Genomic DNA, 21847 nt, shown 5'->3' on the forward strand with positions numbered 1-21847 from the left:
ATAGTTAGTAGGAGAAGACATGCTACAGTGGATGCCGCTACTACTCTTTAGTCTGTTGTTAGAGAAAGTCCAATCTAATTTATTCAAGAACTCTGCCATCTTAGAAGGAGATTTGATATTGTCACTTACAGCTCTCCATTCTTCAATAATCTGAGCAGCATTCGGGGAAACCCAGGAATCCCAGGAGTTCCTTCTGTGGGGTATTATGGGTCCTGGTGACCAGTCAACACATTATTTGTTTAAAGATCATCCATCCTAAGTATGTATACTGCTGTCTCTCCTGCCTAGTCTGCTAAGAGCAATGTGATAGAAAGCATAACAAAATGGCAAGGTAGAAAGGTCTTAAGTTATAGGGAGTGAGGATCTGGTTAAATATAACAGCAGAACACACAGAAATAAAGGGAAAAAAAAATCTTACTTTCAGAAGGCCTCAGGTACACAGGGATCTCCATGGCCAAGATTTAAATGAGGTCTATGAAGGGATGGATCCTGACTCTACCCGTTCTGGTCACTCAGGTTCATTGCATGTTCCTGAGCTCCCCTGGGTTGTCCCTGTCTTCCTACCATATGCTCAATAAACTGTTTCCAGCTGTGACTTAGCATTTCCATTACATTGGTCATGGGAAAAGAAAAGTAGATACAGATAGTTTATAAATACAATTATTTCAATAACTTCTTGTGTGGAATTTATTTTTTTTTTTAATAGCAAGCATTGGGATGGAATTTAACAATTAAAAGCAGTGGTTCTGGAAACAGACCATTATTTCCATGGTTTGAATTTTAACATTACTCATAAAGCTTGAATCTATTTCATTTTAAGATATATGAGGAGGTGTACCATCATGCTATTTGATTCCCTTCAAGAAATGTTTCTGAATGAAGGGTAATATCTGAGGTAGTAATTAAATAAATTATACATTATGATAATATATTAAGTAAACTTGTAGTTAGGATCTCTTTTTTCCCCCCACATTTTAACAATTTTAAAAACAATCCTTTCTATATGAGCCAATTTAACTTATGCACAGACTTCAGTTTAAATATTAAGATATTGAACACACAGGTTTGATTTATTCTTCATCAGTCATTGGATGTTTTGTACAGGCTCTGCTGATTTCAGTAGATTTTGTATATATTCATATATCTGATGTCAGTAACACCTAATTACACTTCCTCTTTTCTTTTTTTTTCTCTAGATTGAATGTTCAAGTATATCTGACTACTCTGAAAAAATTATCAAGGCCAACCATTTGGACAATAGTAAGGCACATTATAAAATATACTTTTTTCAGGAGAAATAAGAGTGTTTTTTACTTTTCCTAGTTGACTTATATTGTGTGGTCTATATGTAAGTTATAATTTTGCGTTATTTAGTTATACAACACAAAACTAAAACAAGTGCTCATTGTAGACACTAGAGTAACTCCTCACAGGGGGAATTACTTCCACACTTACTTCCAGGCTCACAGACAACAGAAGTAACAGATGGCAGTTTAATTTAGCAAAGCAGTGAGAAGGGCACACAGTAGAGCTGAACAAGTAACATAATTCTCCTTTCAAGTGAATTCTGTCATTTCAGTTCTACCTTAATGCCTGAAATAGAATCAACACACATGCACACACACACACACACACTCGTAAATTAAAATTGAAATGAAGTTCTGAGCAAAAAGTATTCCAAATCAATACTGTTTTTTACTGTTTCTTCTTACATCTAACCTCATAAAAATGTACTTAAAAAAACAAATATACTGAAATACACACACACCAAAGTATTTAATTGTCAGAATAGCAGTATCACTGAGAACTTTTCTTTCCTGAACAGAAACTGTAAGATATCCAAAGATGTGGAAATACTTCAATTTAAATATACATACATATTAAAAAGTCCCCCCGACCTATCAAGAAACTGAACAACAACAAGAAAAAAAATCTCCAGCTAGTTCTATTTCTTGTTTTCAGTCCTCCAAATCATGGCACAAAATATCTCTTTTTGTAACCAGAAGAAATCAGGTGTTTTTTGTTTTTAACTGCGGCTGTGTAACAGTTCTTGTTTAAAGGTGCTCTTTTCAGACAGGTTGAATTTGCTGAAGAGCAACACAGGTCATGTTTAATTGGATTGTATCATTTTTCTCTTCTCTTATCTGTGTCTGTCCTGGTGCTGTGCAAGCACAAACTCAGGACTAGTTTTCTGTTTTTTTTTTTTTAATTTTTTATTAATAAAATAAGATATTTTAATTTTTATTTAATTTTTATTGCTGTCACTGGCAGCTTCTATACAATGGTAGATGTTTGGGAGGTGAGTTTCTCTTATCACATACGTATTCATACTGCTGGGGAATTAAAAAAAATGCACCAAAAATAACCAGAATAACAGTGACATGGATTATAATAGGCAGCCAGTGTATTTAGCTGCTAGTTCACAAAAAGAAGGAAGCGAGGGACCAGAAAATGCTCTCCTCCACAAGATGGAGAAGGCACTAAAGCAATGTCAACACCACAGCTTGCATAGCACACACCCTTGGTGCAGAGCAGATGGGTTCCTGGAAAGACATTTCACAAAGTAGTTACACACTAGCCTACCATAAATTCATTTGTATTTGTTTGGATTTCCAACACCAGAAATTGCATGTTAAGGGACACTATAACAGAATAAGTAGGTAGTTTCAGAAGTTAGCATTGAAAGTTTTAAATTGTCAACAATTCAGATAGAATTGTCAATATCTAGAAAGAATTGGCCTCTATATAAACATGAATATATATTCATACAACTATCCTGTTTTGCTTATTTTCTACAATAATTGTGCATATATTAAAACAAACAGTTATTAAAAAAAGTGTCTTGATTCTTGGAGCAAGAGCATAGGTTGAGTCCATTATGAAAACCAGTGGAATGCTAGAAAATCTAACCTACAGTACCACTGACTTTTCAGATCTCCTACACACTTCAATTATTTGTCTTTGACTTAAATTCTTGAGTATTCTTAGATTTATTTCTGAAGAACATATGACCAACATATACTTCCTCTGTGGGAAAAACATAACTGAACAATGTTTCAGTTTACAGGCAGACACACCTGAGATTTGGTGATAGATGCAGACCTAATATCATTTGTGGTTCTGTAGTTCTCCCTTATGAATAATTTGGCTTGATTCTCCATGGACTGGATAGACATCCCAAGAATCATCGTATTTGTCAGTCAGACTGAAACTATATAAAAACAGAACAAAAAAAATCTCTCTTTGCTGAAGTAACTCCTTTTATGTAGTTCAAAGTTGTAAGGCTGCAACAAAATGAGGAACACCTAAGGTCATCTAAACTGAAAGGAAGATGTCCCCCATCTCTTTTCCCTTCTTTTCTACTCTTATTTCTGGCTTACCTTGTTCTAGAATTGTCATCTAGTAGGCCACTCTATTGTCAGATCCATTTCACTACCTGGTGAGTTCAAATGGCTCCAAGAAGGATCCAGCGTGCTCCAGAGGCTAGTCTTCTCTATACTTTTTTCCAGGGACAAATTCTCATTTAAATAGGAACAAATCCTCGACAAATGAGACTGCTCTGTTGTGGCAGGAAACTGGCTGATTTACAGTTTACATTGACATACATTTAATTTAATGTGAGCAGGTACTGAGTCAAATGATCTTATTGCTTATGGCAATTTTTCCTTTTTTTTTTTCTTTCCACCTAATTGTCTATTAATATGCAGAGAAATTAGAAAGGTCTAAGTAGAAAGGTCTAAGCCAAGAGAAAAACTACTGTTTTGAGAACAGATGTAATACAGCTGGGGAAAGCACAGTTTGTTCTCATATGGTGCCTTATGAAAATGTTTCATCAAAGTAAAGGGAGGTGGGAGGAACTATTCATACTGTGGCTGTTCTTGGTATAAACAGCTGGCTTCAAAGTCTGCAGATGTGTCACACTGGCAGCAGTTAACTGCTAATATTCACTCCAAAATAGTTGTGGTAGTGAATGTTCTCAAGAAAAAAGGGAACTAAAAGGAATTCAATTCATGGCAGGAGCATATAAACATGAAGAGTCTGTAACATATCAACCAATCAACTACTGACCTGCAAAACCTGCAAAAGGAAGAAGTTTACAAATGGAAACGAGGAGGAAACTGTATTGTCATCCAGTCTGGTTCCTCTCACCAGCTGACACTTCATGCTATCTGCTCCAAACTTCGTAGAGGGCCAATCTGTTTTTGTTTACTATGAAAATATAGTAGCCATATCTGGCTACTGACTAATCTGACTAATACTGCATGTATTTTGGAAAAATGAACCTCACTTTTTCCTGGGCTAAGTTCTAAAAATTGCTGAACAGCTTATCTAGTTGTAGCTAAATAAAGTACCTTACTTATCTCTATGCTAAATGTTGACCACTTTCAACAGTAAAGCTTATCACCAATTAAAATTGCCAGACATTGAGAGTTATACAGTCATGCTGTCCATTATTATATGGAAGTAAAAATTTCCCTAGTCTTCCTGGATTTAAAGTGCATCTGTTACCTTCACAAGATAACAAACTTACAAGATACAAAACCACCAGACTTTGCCCCCTACAACAAAAAAATCAGAAAAACACAAGCTAAAAAATATTTTTCTAAAGAATTTAGACTGTGTTTGAAAATAGAAGATACATGAAAAGATTTCAAGAATTATTGGAAAATAGTGTGATGACCCCAACCGGAAATTGTTACAACTGAACTACATATGGACCAGTCATTAGCTTTCCTTTAAGTAAAATATCTACCCTAGTATAAACTAGTTCTATTAATTGCTTTTTGATCTGCTTTTGCAGTGAACCATCCCTGCTCTACTGTAAATAGTTTACCACATAACCATTAATGTAATGAGTTGTATTACTGAAGATCTGGTATTCTGTTGCATATATTCTCTCAACTCTTCTAAAGTCCTTGAAACTCATATGCTAACAAAATATCTGACAATATTTTTTTCTAGCAGTCCCTTTAGATAACTGTGAAAAGCCATCCAATCTAAACTAGAGAGAAGATTCAGACTAAGAACACCAGTATATTATAAAATATTCAATTGTGAGGCAAAAAGGAATAATAAATGATTTTTCATGAAAGAACTGTGTTGGCACAACTTCCCTTGTTTTCACACAGTCACACTGGATTTGACTTTCTCAGCTGAGTTAGTTTCCCATGATTCATGCAATGTCTCAGTTTTCTCACTGTAAAGCCAGAATAATATTTGAAAAGCAGATGAGAATTACATTTCAGCTCCATAAATCTCTAATACCTCAATAATGAGATCATATGGGTAATTCTACAAGAATGTTTAAATATTCTAAGTGGGTTCTTTACAGTACTTTGTTAATAATCTGGAAAATTAAATTCATTGGGGCATGAAAAATGAGATCATGCAGGAAAACAGGATAAAAACTTTTTCTTTTGGCTTTTATATATGTGCTTTATTAGTTTGGTGGTGTTTTTTTCTTTTGCAGTGATGCTAAAAGTTATGCTTATCACACTTACTGCAGAAAGCTTTAGAATAACGTAAAGGTTGTCTGAGTCTCATGAGATCATTCCTAATCTGCAGGTGGTCAAGAAGAGAATGATATTGAAAAGGTCAACCTGACATTCACTAGCAAGGAAGTCAGGTGTTTTATTATGTGAAATATATTTCTTTGGATTCTTTTTTTCAGTAATCACAATATTTAAAGGTAAAGTGGAAGAAGTTGAATTACCTGTGGATAAAGTAGACATCATTATCAGCGAGTGGATGGGTTATTGTCTTTTCTATGAGTCAATGTTAAACACAGTCATCTTCGCACGAGATAAATGGCTGGTAGGTGTCCTGCATGTTATGCTCCTCTCTGAAACAATCAACACTTATTTTCTGACTACAAGCCTTCCTTCTCCTACTGTCCCTATAACAAAAGATGGTTACATCTCCAATACAATTTTGTAGGCTTTAATGGGAGAAATAACAAAAAGATTCTCAGTAAAAGAGATTTGGTTTTGACTGACTGCCGGTGAAATTCATATAGACACTCTCTAACAGCATTGCTACAGGCTGCAAGATTTGCTGAGATTAAAGCTGATGTGACAATCTGAAGTAAAACAGAAAAGGCATGCAAGAGGTGCTTGTCTGTTTTTTGTATGTGCAGTTCAAAATGTGATGTCTTTGTCAGGTGAATAGATTACGAGATCCATTTCCCCACAATTCATCAACAGAAACCAGGAGGGCTAATGTTTCCAGACCGAGCTGCTTTGTACGTGGTAGCAATTGAAGACAGACAGTATAAGGACTTCAAAATTCACTGTGAGTACATGCCTAACAATAACCCTTTTCTACCATTATTTACCTAAAATATTTGACTTATAGTGGCCTGTTGTAATCGCCTCACTGACAACATTTTGCACAAGCTATGGATTTACACTAGCCAGGGCAGAATTCCAAAATAAACAAGAACTAAGAAAATTCTAGTCTGACTAAATTATTGAAAGTTTACTTAATTTTTCAAGTGTGCAAAGGACAGACACATGAATAATACAGTGTTTATAGCTATATTAATAACTCTACATCTACTTTAAAATGCATATTTTAGGAGATTTAGTTTCATTGTTGATTTGGTAAACATCGTCCCACATAACTATAATTAAAATTAGAATCACAGAATGGTCTGCGTCCAAAGGAACCTTAAATATCGTCTAGTTCTAACTCCCCTACCTTAGAAAAGGATGCTTACTCTAGATCACGCTGCTTAAAAACTCATCCAACTTTACCTTTAACACTTCCAGGAATGGGATGCATATTGCAAACAGGTGTTGGACCAGAGAGATTATTGTATTACAACGGAGAAATGAAATAAAAAGCTTACCTATGTCCAAGGCTCACAGAAGGGATTCAAGAGAAGTGATCTCCAGCTAGAGATTCTTCCTCCTTGGGAGTCAGCCCTTAAATGGGGTCTAGGAGGGGTGGAGCCTGGCTCCACCGGTCACTCAGGTGAAATTGTATTCACCTGTGCCCTTGCAGCTGACTCAGCGCTTGCCTCAGGTGGTCAATCAGAGGTTCAGGCCATGATTCAACAGTTCCCATGCGGGGCGCCTATAAGTACAACTTCTCTGGGCAACATATTCCAGTGCCTCATCGCAGTCATAGTAAAGAATTTCTTCTTGATATCTAAGCTAAATCTGCCCACTTTTCTTTAAAATCATATCATGCTTAGTAGTGAATGCTACCAAAAAGAGAATTCTTGTCATTCAGGTGCTGTTTTTATTGTTTGGTGTTTTTTTTTTTTTTTTTAATAAAAATATCACCAGAAAAATTAACATGATTCACTTGAATTGTAAAGGTTAAGAAATAAGTGTCAAAATTACATCTCACTAATAACTTGTCAGGGAGAAAAAACATGTAATACTTTTCAAAACACTTTGTATGAGCATTTTTAAATGAAAAATAAGGATCAGAATTTTCCATTTACTTTAATGTGTAAAAGACCAAAGTTTTTTTGCTTTTACTTCATGGATGCATAAAATTGACCTGGCATTTACATTTAATTTTTTCATCTTAGGTTTCATTGAATAACTCATGCCTTAATTGACCTGTAGAGGTTATCTTCCTTCAGCCTCCTACTCAAACCACACTAAATTCAAAATTAAATCAGGTCATACAGAACCCAGTCCAGCAGAGTTAAGAGATGGGGAATCCTTATTTTCTCTAAGCTGTTGTGTTAATGCTGAAGTACCTTCAAGAGTAAGCATGTTTATGAACATTCAGCCAGAATTTTCCATTCTGGAACGTGCATACATTGTCTCTTGTCACCTCAAACACAGCTTTCCTGGAAATACCTCATATCTGAGTATGTGCTTCACTTTTATCACTGCTGTGCCATAAACCTAGTTCTTGTTCAACTTATAGTCCCCAGATCTCCCAGGTTTTGGATTTATTTGGTCATAATAGTTTTGATGAAAGGAACAAATTCTACATTGCTTATTTTTTTTCCACTTTTTTTTTTTCTTTTTGACTCTTATTTACTTTTTAGAGTTTGCCAATTTCACTTATAGGCATTTTCTGTTGTAGAAGGGGTTGGGGAACAGGAGAAGGGGAAATCACAAAAATTCCTAAGCAGATTTGTCACTTAAAGATATACACAAAAGTTTCAGCAAAATTTGTTGGTGCAGTCCACCTACAGATGAAAATGCCTAATTTCTCCTTTTCCTCTAAAATTACGCTCAGAAAAAGAAGTTGAGTGCTTCCCTAGTCAAATTCAGTTTCAATACATAGAACTGTAATGCATATGCCAAAGTCATGGTGGGTCAAAAGCAATCCCAGCACAGTAAGGCAGTGAAAAAAAAGTTTCTTTAAGCGTCAGGTAAAATTATATCAACTCCTCAAGCACTGCCTAGGTTTTTCTCCTCTCTTTTGTGGTGACCTTAGCGGTTAAATTCTTTACAAAATTCAGATTCAGGAAGATGCATGTGGTATCCATTCTGTAGAAGATTCAAAGAAATTTTGGGCTAAAAACTCCTTTATTGCACTTTTCTTTTGAATTCCTTCCTTTCTAGGCTTTGAATTTTATTCTCTTCTCAGAAAATACACCTGAATTTAACTCTTTTTTTTTTTTTTAATAGTTTGAAAATCTTCAGGTTTTATTTTCTCTTCTAAAATGTTGTTTTTCTTTAAGACACTTTCTTTTCTGATTTCACCTGATTCCCCTCACTTTTTATACCTCCAGTGTTTACTCTGTAGCTTCACGGTTATTTCCATCTCACTCATAGGTGCACTGCCATCTTGTCTCTTTTCAATTTGTAACTCCTTGATGGTATCTTCTCACATTTCAGTTTTTCCTCTTTTTTCTCTCTTAAGATGGGGGAGAAAGTCTTGCCTTCATGTGAGCTGGAGGGCTGAGCTTTCACTCAAAAGCCATCTGATGAAGTAATAAAATATAAGACTTATAAAAAACTCCTGATGTCTCCAACTTGTAATGCCACAGAAGACTACTATAGTCAATTAGTCTTATTTCCTGCAAAATGTAAAATATATACTTTTGTCTCTTTACTCCTTTGGCAGGTTTCTAACATAGATTGCACTCGTATGCACTCACTGACATTTCATGTAGGCTGAAGTACATAAAAAAAAATTTTTTCCTCAAGGTTTCCTAGGTAATCTTGTCTGAATAATCATATAAAAATATCTGGCTTCTCAAAATAAAATCTGAAGTTCCTTTACTCATAACATACTTGGAACACCAGTACCACAAGAAAAAAAAAAAAATCAATGTACTTGACACTTGCCCAAGTAGTATATGTATAATTTTAAAATATTCACTGGATTTTTCTAGCCAGCCTTCTATTCAACACAGGCTGTAATGCTCAACAAGTTTATGACATGGTTTTTAGACTTACTTTCAAATAGACTGCTGAATTAAACTTGATTCACATGATCAATGAGAATATTTCATGTTTTTTGAAGTTTTCATTTTGTGAATCAACCTTAAAAGCAGAGCCAGTTTACTTTTCCTGATGTTACTATTAATTCAAGGAAAAAACAAAAACACTCAGCAAAAGGCATTTGTTGGTACAAGCAGAAGTAGTTTAAATGCTGGAGATCAGTATGGATTTAAAATAGTTTAGAGGAAGGATATTTTGTTTTTGTCATGATGTAAATGCAGATTAAATCTTGAATCTCCCAAATGCTGAAACGCACATGAAATTCTACTTGTCAGTAATTTGCTTCTTAAAGAGCATATGTAAAACCAGCTGATTGAATAGCAACCTAAAAATTAATGAAATACTATCCCAAATGAATAGGAAAGGATAGAATACTCTTGAAGGCCATTTCCAGGTCTTGGTTTGACTTGTTGTATGATTCTGAGCAATAATCCCAGATATTTAGAACTCTGAACAATCATCAAGTCTCATATAACACAGTTTAGGGTGGGAGCATCTAAAAACACAGGCCACTTGTTAAAAGGTGTACGTCAATGTTTATTTTGCCACAACTGCATGATCTTTAAAATAGCAGCAATGATATAGACAATTGTGACACTCAGCAAAGAGTTAATGAGAACAAAATCAGCTGACCATAGAAATACTTTCAAAGGAAATATGCTTTGAGAAGCAAAAAATATTTATATTATTACTGCTGATTTTTGACTCATCTATTTGCATTGACAGGGTGGGAGAATGTGTACGGCTTTGACATGACCTGTATTAGGGATGTTGCCATGAAGGAGCCTTTGGTGGACATAGTAGATCCAAAGCAAGTGGTGACCAATGCCTGTTTAATAAAGGTTTGGTAATTCCAGATATATCTAACTATGAATGTTAACATCTAAGTGTAGGATTCTTTGGAGACCTGCTGCTTTTGCTTTACTAATATCTTTGTATGCTTCTAACCAGCTAGAGAAGCCATCATCATAGAATACTATCACAGTATGACAGAAATTTTTAGAAAGTTTTGAATTATTTCAAATTAGTTTAAAAATAGTTTCAATTGGTATGTTGTGCATGCTCAGCTGTTAGCTAAATTAAGCAATACATATTATGGAATGCCTCAAAGTGAGATGCTCCTTGTGACTCTCTACTCAATGGACTACTTCTATAAATGGTTGTCAAACTGTAACTTAAACTCTTAGAATTATGCATGTGCAAATACTGGATAGAGACATGATGGATACAGATGTGAATTCTAATTGCCTTACCTTCTTGTAAACAGAGGCTGAAAATTACCAGTGGCAAGCTGCTGAGAAAGAGTAGATTATTTCTGTTTGCAGTTTCTGAATTGCTTGGCTCTGATGAAATAACTCTAGTTTATTCCAGACAATCAGAATTGGAACCTAATTTTTGTGTATATTCCTAATTCTTACCCTTACCCAGAATGTTGCTGTGCTCTCCCAGTCCCAACTCTTGCAGACAGAGATTAACTAGTACCCTCTTCTACATAAAGGACAGAATGGTCACATAACCAGGTTAAGAGTCTGTGGCTACAGGAACATACGAAAGCTCTAAAATTCCTCTCATGTGCAGGAATCCTCCTAATGGGGGACTACTCACATGAATAAAGCTTTCTGCTTCAATAGCAGTAATGGAATCAGGTTGATGAAGCCAAGTTTGCTCATTTATTGCAAAGGCTCCGTTCCTTTTCATTCCCTGGTTAACTATGACCATTATTCAGTAATTTTTCCATTAAGTTATTTGAAATGAAATGTGGTAAATCACAACTTTTCTACTTATTTAATTCAAAGCATTTATCCCCTGAACTGTTAGTAATGTTCAGTGAACTGTGTAGTTTAATAGAAGAATATATACTTGACAGAATAAGAGGATCAGCAAAATAGGGATCAGGCCAGGTTCAAAAACACACTAATTAACCCCTAAAAAGTTTAATATGCTGCATACTAATAAGAAAATAAACTTTAAAAGCAGGTTTCTGTTCTTAAAATACCCTTCAAAAGTGAAACAATTTTACCCAGCATATCAATATTTTTGAAACATTTCCACTGACTTCTTTAATTAAAGTATTTCCTCATGTTCTTTAACCACTTTACCCTCAAGAGCCAACACAGCTCAGAAGAAAGCTACATACTCATTTATGGGCTTCATCCATTGAACTCTGTTCACAATTTCCCCATAGTGATGTAAAAGCTACCAAAAATTATAGAAACCTGTAGCTGTCATCCACCAAACCAGTTCAGCTTGTCAAAGTAAATTTTGCTGTCTGCTTCAGCATACTTCAGAAATTCTTATTTCTGTTATACTGTTATACTTCTAAATTCTTATTTTCTTAATTTGTCTTTTTTATTTTATTTTATTTTATTTTATTTTATTTTATTTTATTTTATTTTATTTTGAGGGGGAGGACTGTAGTGGTGGAGCTGGCTGTTTGAAGGCTATCCCAGCTCTAAATGACCACCTATAAGCAAGGATCCTTATAGTTGTGAATAGCAGGTAGATATTTCTAAACTTTCAAAGAGGTGAGATACATATAATGAAAACAATAATCTTCCCTTGGAAGGAAGGGGGTACTGTCTATATCTAATCAATATGAACATAAAATTCTTTTATCAAGTACTGCTTATACTAAATCAGAGTCTTTTACCATTGATGTTATCTGATTAATCAAGTACAATTGTTCTCCTTGTAAAATTGGCAAGAGAACTGTTCAGCTTGTTCTTAGGTAGCCATATAAGGATAAAAAGAGTAAGGGGAGCATTCTCTAACCAACCACCAAGGGTCATGCATGACCCCCAAATGACCCTGTGGAAATGCAGTCAGGAAATTAGCCAAAAGTATCACGATTGCTTAACCTTATGAATATATTGTTGCAGTAGGCGCTTGACGGGGATGTATATATGTATATATGTATATATGTATATATGTATATATGTATATATGTACATATATATATATATACATACAATATATAGGTAATAGATGTTTCTTCTGTATTGGATAGGTGGAACATTTAGGAATTTAATGTACAAACATAGTGAAGAAACTTGCATTATTGTGCTTCCGCTGGCACCCAGGCCTAAATAAAAAAGCAACATCTCTCCAGATTATGTAGGAATTGGTTCACTGCAAACTGGGTAAAAAATATGCTTTTCGGACAAAAGCTGTAGTGAGTCATGGTTACATAGGAATGTAATAGAATCATTTTCATTACATTATTTTTGAACTTTTCAAATAGATAGATAGACCAAAATAATAACTTGCTGAAATCATCTCACCGTAAGTTTTCAGTTTATTAGAAATATATTGTATCTAGAGATAATCACAGAGAGTCCAGTAACTGAAATATGGTTGTATTTTTCATGTTTATTTTTACACAGTCCTCTTAGGTTATAAAGTATAATTACCAAAAGATCCCTCTATTTTGCATGGACATTCTAATCTCTGCTCTCCATTACTGAAGTGTAAGTTTGAAGTAATGCTGGTGAGACTGATGATATGATTCATAGTTTACACTAATGCAGTAAAAGAATTTTGGATTTCTGCCTACAAAACATTTATGGATAGCATGGATGATTTTGTTGTTGAAATTGATTTTCCTAATAACAGAAATCAAAGTATTTTGAGATTTCCTGCTAAATATGCCCTGACAAAGATAGTAAAGCTTGAGACACTTACAAGAATATCAGAAAGTAAATTGATAGGAAAGATTTTCCATAGCATTGGAATGTAATTGATAATATTTCTGTATGTATGACTTAGTATCATCCCTATCATAAGTATCAGTATTGAAAGCACCCCTGATAAAAGCAATACCTAGCTGGGAAAATCAGATCAGTACAAAAAAAAAAAAAAAAAAAAAAAAAGTTTAAGCCCTGAAAAGTGTTATTTAAATATCAATAGAAATAAGCAATCTTGTAGATTCATCTTTGCTCCAAACAATCACGCCCTAGAACAATTCACAGAATTTGCTTTTGTATAGTTGAAGGGTAATATCTCTGTGCCTGCTAATTAGAAACCTAAGTCTGACACAAGATTAGAAAATATTATCAGCAAAAAGCAGCCCCCTGTAATGACTCAAATGTTTTGACTGCTTGAAAAAAAAAAAAAAACATGCACACACAATGACCATCTTTCCTTATGCTGACTGTACCAGAGAGGAAAGACCTTAACACTGGGTTACATATCTCCATTTCAACATCCATTGTACCTATATTTGTCAAAGTATCATTTTACCTTAATTTCCTCCAGCTCCTGTCACTCCTCCCTCCCATTCCCAAGGGCATGCTTTCTTCTATGACTGGCCTCTATTATCACATAGTCAGCTCAGTCAGGTAACTGGATCATTTGCTGATGATTTAATATATTCAAATGTACCATGAATTTCTTACAGCATAAATGATTGCCAATTGTCTTGGTTGTTGATCATTAAATAAAATGCCTAAGTACATCACCTTAACAATTACCTTAGTCACAAACATCTGAATCTAAATAGTTACTTCATTCTCTTCAAAACAGGAAGTAGATATTTATACAGTGAAGACTGAAGAACTGGCATTTACTTCAGCATTCTGCCTCCAAATTCAGCGTAATGATTACATTCATGCATTGGTCACCTATTTTAATATTGAATTTACAAAGTGCCACAAGAAGATGGGATTTTCTACAGGTAATCTGTACTTTTGTTCCATTTCTATTTCAAGCTGTTTGTCAGTACTACTGGTCAGATGGTACATGAGGGTTTACCGTAATAAAAAATTTTCATTTCAGTAATAAAAACTATCATCATCTTGAAGCAAATGATCAGGATGGAGAAAGGACAATTGTAGGAATTCTGCAAAAGCAGTGGCAGTATTTCAGAATAGCTACCAATCTTGCAGCTCAGAAAGAATTATAATCCTGGAGTTCATGCTCATCAGCAGTTATATCTTAATCCTGTATCATGTTTCTTGTAGAAAACAAGAAACATCCTCAGTGAGAAATAGCTGCTCTGGGTCCCAGCTTCCATGGAATCTAAAACTCAAAAAGTGTTTCTTGCTTGTCTCAGAAGCTAGAAAAAAAAATATCAGTTTTTCAACAACGTAACTACACACATATTGCTTATGTAAATTGGCTCAATCAACCCATACATGAAACTCTAACTTCCCTAGGTGTGCAGACACTTAAAGGAATAATTCCATTCCTCTGAGGAATGGTTCACCAGAATGAATAAACCAGTGTTGCAAGAAATGTTAAAATCTTGTAACTGCTTTAATTACGAGAACAATAAATAGTTGCTGGTTGTTACTGGTACCATTGGTGTAAATGGAATCTAATGTTAAAAGTTTTTAGAAATATTTTCTTTTCTTCCCCTTACAGGAGCTTTCAGCTCTTCACTGAGAGTCAAAATTTATGTTTTATTCTTCTAGAATAACCATATGGAAGATATTATTTGGTACCTCATATTCTTATATTTTTTCATCAAACACATTTTCCTGGTCATTCTATAAAGTCATTACACTGCAGTATTTCTCACACTGTGACAGGTATCAGTGACCAATGACAGGCAAAAGTTACCAGTGAAAATTCACTAGGGACTGCTTCACCTTCAGTATTTAAATCAAGGATAAAAACAAACACACAAAACAGAAAAATTAAAATTGCTGAAGAGAAACAACAACTAAAACAAACAGTACCATTCAATTAAAGTTTAGAGGTGTAGTATATGCAGAATTAAACAAGATAATTCCTGATCAGCCAGCCCTACACAATAGGAAGAAGTCTGTGAAATAAGTATCCAAATAGACTAATGCCCAAGGCAGAAAAAAAAAATAAAATATTTTTTTCCTACATTAGAGTAATACATTAACAAGCAATGTTAATTAACAGAGAAATGTTGGATACAACATTCAAAAATATGCTTGAAATAGTCATTCAAAAAGGAATCCTGTCACAAGCAGGTGCTGACTGCAGCTTTATGTAGGTATTGTCAGAATAGCATTGAACTTCTCTCTCTCTAACTGCCCTGAAGTGAGGCCAACCACATGCACTATCAGTTATATTCTCCTATACTGAAACAAGATAAAAGGCAATTCTTCTCACCTATTTTAGGACAAGATCACCTTTCTTTGGAGGTAGTCACTTCTTTCGATTAAACTAGATGATGATTTAGCATTGTCATCTCTCTTTGAGATTAACTTCATTTCTGCAATGTAGTATTCTGAGAACAGGTGAGAGTTCTAAATTTTGGATAATCTGTTTCAGGTCTCTCTAACTTGAAAAGGCAAGCATTTCTGAACAGCAAGTAGGGTAATACTGGAAGTTTTGAAGAATGATTGCAAAGTGTGTGCTGCCATCCTCAGGATTTATAGTATTTTTGTTCTCTTCCAAATATAATGAGCAGCAATGGAATTTCTGGGGGAAAAAAATTAAATACAAAATAGTTGAATAGTGTGTGCTCAGTCCTGAAGATAAATACAAAATGAAGACAAGCCAAAGTGAGCATTCAATTCTAGTAAGATTAATTAATTAAAATACTTGTGCAAAGGAACCCCAGATTTAACTAAGACTAGCACTTGGCAATATTTATCATTTAGTTTTAACTTCAAGGGCATCAAAGTGAGGCTAGGAATTCATTTAAACTGGTATCCATCTCTGTCAATCATCCATAGCATATGCTGTTAAAAAAAAGTATGAACAGGTTCAAATGCCCTTTCCCCAGACGTGTTCTCTTGAAAATCTCTGTTTTGTACTCTTTCAGCATCATGAATCAAAGGTTTCTTCTGTGTCACTGTGGTTAGCATTTTATGCATGTTTCTTTGCAACTTTCTGTTTTTGAATTAATCTATACTTCAGACATTCAAATAAGTTAAAGATTTTCCCAACTTGAATGTGTGTAAGTTAATAGGAAAGGAAGTCATGCTGTCTGTCTGTCATGCTCACTAACATTCTTCATGGAATCCCTCTTGCTGAGTGTAATCACATATGACATATTCCAGTAAAACTTAGATGACAACACACTATCAGTCAGTAGAATTGTGTTGCTGTAACTGTCCTGCTTAAGCTCAACTGCTAATATTGTATATGAGTTAGAAGTATTCTAAGCCTTTTTTTCAACTGTTTGCAAGTCTTAATTTGATTTATAAGACAAAGACCAAATTTCTTTGAATAATGCCCATATATGTTTTCTAGCACCTGATGCTCCCTATACTCACTGGAAGCAAACTGTCTTCTACCTAGAGGACTACTTAACTGTGAGACGAGGAGAAGAAATCTATGGGACAATATCCATGAAACCAAATGCAAAAAATGTGGTAAGTCAGCATCACTGCTTCTAATTCCAACTATATTGATGAAAAATGATAATCAGCAGTAAATAAAATGTGTATAAGTAAAACAGTGAGTGTGCTAAAAACACTAAATTTGTATATTTTAGTAAAAGCTGTATTCATAGCTATACCAAAGCTGGTGATGGCAATGATGATATAGCGCTCACATTACAGAAGTCAGCTTGCAAACCAGCTAGCAAGGGAAGGAAGAAATCGTCCAGCTACATCGTCAAGTCAGCTGCCCTCTGAAATAATCTAGATTCATATTTTGTGAAAAAAAGCAGCCAAAGGTCTCTTCATACTGTCACTAAAATAAGAGCCTCCTGCCAGTACAGAACGATGAAGAGTAATTTCTATACTTAGATCCACACTTTCCACTCAGGAAATTAAGTAACAGATTTCAGTTGAACTTCTGTTTGAACTCACTATTCAAACTCACTATGGTTATTTCAAAATTGTGGCTGTCCATAGAAAATACTGATGTTTTATTGAAGACCAAAGCCAAACATGATGGATATCACTCTATGATGGCCAAGAACTTGCTCAGTTTGTCTACTATGGGCGATGTCATCAATTAGGGCTTCATTTAGCTTATAAGAAGACTATGGGACATAGTCTGATGGACAACCCCTGCCTGTATAGAAAAGCAAGATATGAGAAGTATCACTTCTGTGAGAAACAGTGGCACCATTTTCTGCCAAAACCCTTTAGTGAAATCTCCTTGTTTTTATTACTACAATTATCACATTCAGTGATTAATACAGTGTGATAACAATCCATTTATGCTGTTATTGTAATTGTTGGAATATTGTATTCATTGACTGCAGTGAATCTTAACATTCCATCACCTTTGTTTATTGCATTACTTGTCCTATTTTTGTACCAAAACTAAATTTTATATAGTTTTCATAAAAGTGTTGATACATGGGGAAGAATTAAACACAAATTAAGGCTAGCATTAAAACAATCACTTTCATTTCTGAAACCTACTCCTTGCTGTGAGAATTCAGGAGAACAGTGTGATTCCCACTTTAATGTTGTCTTCAGGGGGAATGGAAAGATTTTCTTTTGCACTGAATGTATCAGTTCATTGCCCTTTTCTCTTGAGGGAAAAATGAAATTCAAATTTGTTCGCACAACACCTTATTGCATGTGGTAAAATTAAAATCTTCTTAATAGTCTGTCTTATGATAACTATCTCAGTACTCTTAGTTTAAAAATGATTTCTTAGCACTTTGCTCTTCTGAAGTATGAAGTCTTCCAAAAGCCTGTAGGGCTCATGTCTGCCTTCATCATTTTGTGAGACTATGTACTCTTTCCAAAAATCAAAGAAAAAGAATGACTAAGGGCTAGTCTACAATGGGAAGTTTACCTATTCTGTTCTGGAATAACTGGTAGCTTGAATGGCCTTTACTTAATAGGATATGCTTTTTAAAAAAATATTATGGAATACTTATGATAGCACAGCATTTCAGAAACCTTCTAATTGTAACCAGGACAGTAAAGCAGTCTTGAGAAGAGTACAGTATACCCTAGACAAAGATTTCATGATGACATCATACATCTTACATCCTGTTTTTTCAATGCTAGTGATATTTCAAAACAAAAGAACTCAGAAAACACAGTATGTAACTCTTAAGACTGAAAGACTTTTCAAACTGAGCAATAACTGAACTCAAACGCTGGATTTATGGTCTTACTTACATTTACATTTAAATCTTCTACAGCGCGACCTGGATTTCACCATAGACTTGGATTTTAAAGGACAGCTATGTGAAGCATCAGTATCTAATGACTACAAAATGCGCTAGCAAGAAACCTTTCAGAGAGATTAAATGAATTCTATCAAGTCCTGAGCTGCTGAACTTCAAGCTAGGAACAAGTGTTTGCACGATTACTATATTAAACATTAGAATGTTTACTCCAGTGGAAAGTGGTAACCTGATCCTTCTTGCAGATGGTATAGAGGGCTGGGATCCCACTGTGAATGTACAGTATACAGAACTGCAGCTTTTGTCAAAAATATAGGGAAAACAAAGAACAGACTTGAGTGTTCTGTTTGACTTTAGGACGGCAGAAGATGCATATAAAATTGTACTATTTATAATGCATTTCTGGTTCTTCCAAGCTTTGCATGTTACAAGTGATTAGGGTAGCTTCTTCAATATAGAAGACCACTAAAAGACATGATAGCTGGACTTATGTTCAATATAAATACAATATAATATAGTATAAAATAGTATATTATAATATGATATATATATTGTATATGAGAAAAATGTTTATTCATAATAGTTTTGTGATTTTAATGTGAATTTTAATTATGCAGTTATGGAAAGATGATGCCACTACTCTAGACAGTGATACATTTCAGCTCTAATTAACTGCCCAAATTATAGCTTTGGGAGATATCCTGAGCAAAATGTAGATAAGAGCTGGGAGTTTGTAAAGGATCAACAAGTATCTCTTACAATACCATGTGGAAACTGTGGACCATGTATTCTAAGATTCACCTTCATAACTGGATGTTTGTCAGAGCTTTAAAGAACATCAGCTTTTTATCCTTGCAAATATTTGTGGTGAGTTTTTATAGTTGGATTTTGCATGAGACCTTCTGAAATCAGGCATGTAGTATTTAAATGTGATGATTGCAAAGTCTCTGAAATGGTGGGTAATTCATGTTTTGTGGCCATGTAGTTTTTGCCCATTTGAGTTCTCTGCAAGATTCTTAATACAAAATCATTTTAAAAATTAGGGAATTAGTGTTTCCTTTCATTAACGTTTCAAATAAGCTTTAAATTGCAAATACTATTCTCAAGGGTCCAATAATATGCTAGGATGAGTTAATGTCTTTAAATACATATATATTGCTTCCAATATTACTAAGGTGTTTGTAGCTTCCCCATCCTCTTACACTCCTTGTTTTTCTTACAAAATCTTATGCTTATAGGTAAATACTGACTGTTTATAATTATTTATATATATTTTTACTGTATGAATGTTGACCAATTAATCACAAGTAATTTGTCAAAAAGTGAATCATCAATACTAAATATGCATCTTTCTTTGAGTCTTTATAGTGCAGTGCACTAAATCATGTTCTATCATATATTGGATGAGACTATTTTTTTGCCTGAAAAATCTTTTTAATCACCTATAAATAAAGCTTACTTGAATATGCAAGCAAACAGTGCTGCTCATCAGTAAGCTTTTTGTAGGTTCTTATTTTGCCAGTATAAGTTCAAGAAATACCTTTCTGTCAGCACTTCATGAATCTAGGACTTCAAGGTAAGGAATTCTACCAGATTTTTTCTCTGTCCTCTCCATTTATATAAAGATACTCTCAAATATAGAATAGTGTTTGTTTTTATCTTCTCCTTTTCTGCTAATCACTGAGGTGATTGTAACTTAAAGAGGAAAGACTCTGGCTTTGTTTATCTGTCTTACTCCTTGAGAGAACTTCAAGTCTTGCACTGGTGACTAATTGTTCAGAGATGATGGCAAGATAAGTCATGTTTGGCTCTGGAAAACTAACTTGTAATTCTCTTCACATCACGTTGAAAACATAGCACATGCTTCTTCATCACATGAACTAAGAGAACCTACTGCAGAGCTGGGTATGTTCAAATTACAGTGATCAAAAGGAAAAATTAGGCTTCCAAGTTCCATATGGGTGTTTCAAATGACTAAGATTCTCAAACCACCAATGTGTTCAGCGTACATAGTGTCTGTTATGTGGGCATTAGTGAAACATAAATGCAAGATTGACAGCTACCTGCAATTAGCTGATAGACTTTCTTCAGCAATCCAGCAAGTAAAGAACCTATTACAAGTAACTAACACAAGGTCTGAGCCTAACCTTATTAAGACTTGAGTGAGAAAGTCAGTCATGCATGTCAGGATTTAATCCAAGTCATTGATCTTCAAAGCTGTACATTAAAATACTAATGACAAAATGATTTGATCTCTAAAACAAGACACATCTTTAAAGCTTTTGTTTTACTTCCCACTGACAGGAAAAGAAGATCAAGAGATGAGCTCAAAGCATGAAACAGAAATTTAAATATAATAGTTACACATCCCTGATGAGTAATAAATGCAGCACTGGCAAAATGAGAAAGCAAGTCACTTCTGCCTTGACTGTGATCTTCAAGAAAATTTATTAAAACTCATCAGGGACTGGCCTGTCACTTCAAGAACAAAGGAGCATCCAAAGAAACTAGATACAAGGTATGCCTCTAAAATGCACTGAATGCAATTCATATTGGCAGTGCCTGTAGAATTAGGGAGGCAGTCCTGATGACATACTAAGAATACTGCTCTATGTTCCTAAAGTTCTTTACAGAGCAGTATACTATAACTCACATGCATTTACCTCTCCCAGTATCAACTAGCTCTTGTCAGATGTTACTAAAATTATGAAGAAAATTAACTATACGTGTGGAGTGGTGTGATGTGGGTGGTAGAGTAAGATGGCAACAGAATGACTTACCTTTTATTAGAATCTGCCTGCTCATTTGTTCAACTGGAGTCAAAGACTCAAAACTGCTTTCTCAACTGATCAAGAGTAGAATGCTTTAGCAACAAAAAATGACTCCTGCTATACATGAAGAGGGTGGGCAAGGGAAAAAAAAGAAAAAAAAAGAAAAGAAAAGAAAGGTATCCAAATAAAAAGGATAGTGTATTTGCAAAACAGAGGAGCTGGGGTTATTTTGCTAAAGGACTAATTGCATAGACTAATTTGTGATGGAAAAGCCTTCTGGAAATCTATAATCTAACCTCTGCTAGAGGTTAGGGCTAACTTCAAGCTAGCTCATGTTTCTCAGACCTTTATCCAGACAAGTTCTGAACGTTTCCAAGAGCAAAGGTTTCATAGCCTCTACGAGCATCAACTCCAATGCTAATCTCACAGATGCATTTTCCTACCTTCAACTGGAATTTCTCTTGTTACAGCTTGGGACTACTGCTTTGTTCTTTTAGTGTGCATCTCTGAGAAGAATTTATCTCTATTTTTACTGTAATTACAGTAAAAGAGGAAGATTAGATAGAGGAAGATACAGTTAGTTCTCACTTTACACCACTCATGGCAGCTCCCTTCTTACCTTTACATGACTA

At 34.6% G+C, this 21847-nt stretch overlaps 1 protein-coding gene across 5 annotated transcripts in view; it reads left to right on the plus strand.

Annotated features, from left to right (window-relative positions):
* Window positions 1–19920, plus strand: part of PRMT1 (protein arginine methyltransferase 1) — a 52251-nt gene extending 32331 nt beyond the window's left edge. For all 5 annotated transcript variants that reach the window (XM_040661113.2, XM_004938079.5, XM_046909667.1 and 2 more), the window contains 7 exons: window positions 1197–1260; window positions 5672–5814; window positions 6204–6291; window positions 10149–10264; window positions 13944–14094; window positions 16596–16717; window positions 18460–19920. In XM_040661113.2, coding sequence (XP_040517047.1) covers window positions 1197–1260; window positions 5672–5814; window positions 6204–6291; window positions 10149–10264; window positions 13944–14094; window positions 16596–16717; window positions 18460–18543 — 768 coding nt within the window. In that variant the 3' untranslated portion in view covers window positions 18544–19920. The remainder of the gene's footprint in view (window positions 1–1196; window positions 1261–5671; window positions 5815–6203; window positions 6292–10148; window positions 10265–13943; window positions 14095–16595; window positions 16718–18459) is intronic.
* Window positions 19921–21847: the final 1927 nt, after the last annotated feature.

This window comes from Gallus gallus, chromosome 1 (genome assembly GCF_016699485.2).
Source record: "Gallus gallus isolate bGalGal1 chromosome 1, bGalGal1.mat.broiler.GRCg7b, whole genome shotgun sequence".
Taxonomy (NCBI): domain Eukaryota; kingdom Metazoa; phylum Chordata; class Aves; order Galliformes; family Phasianidae; genus Gallus; species Gallus gallus.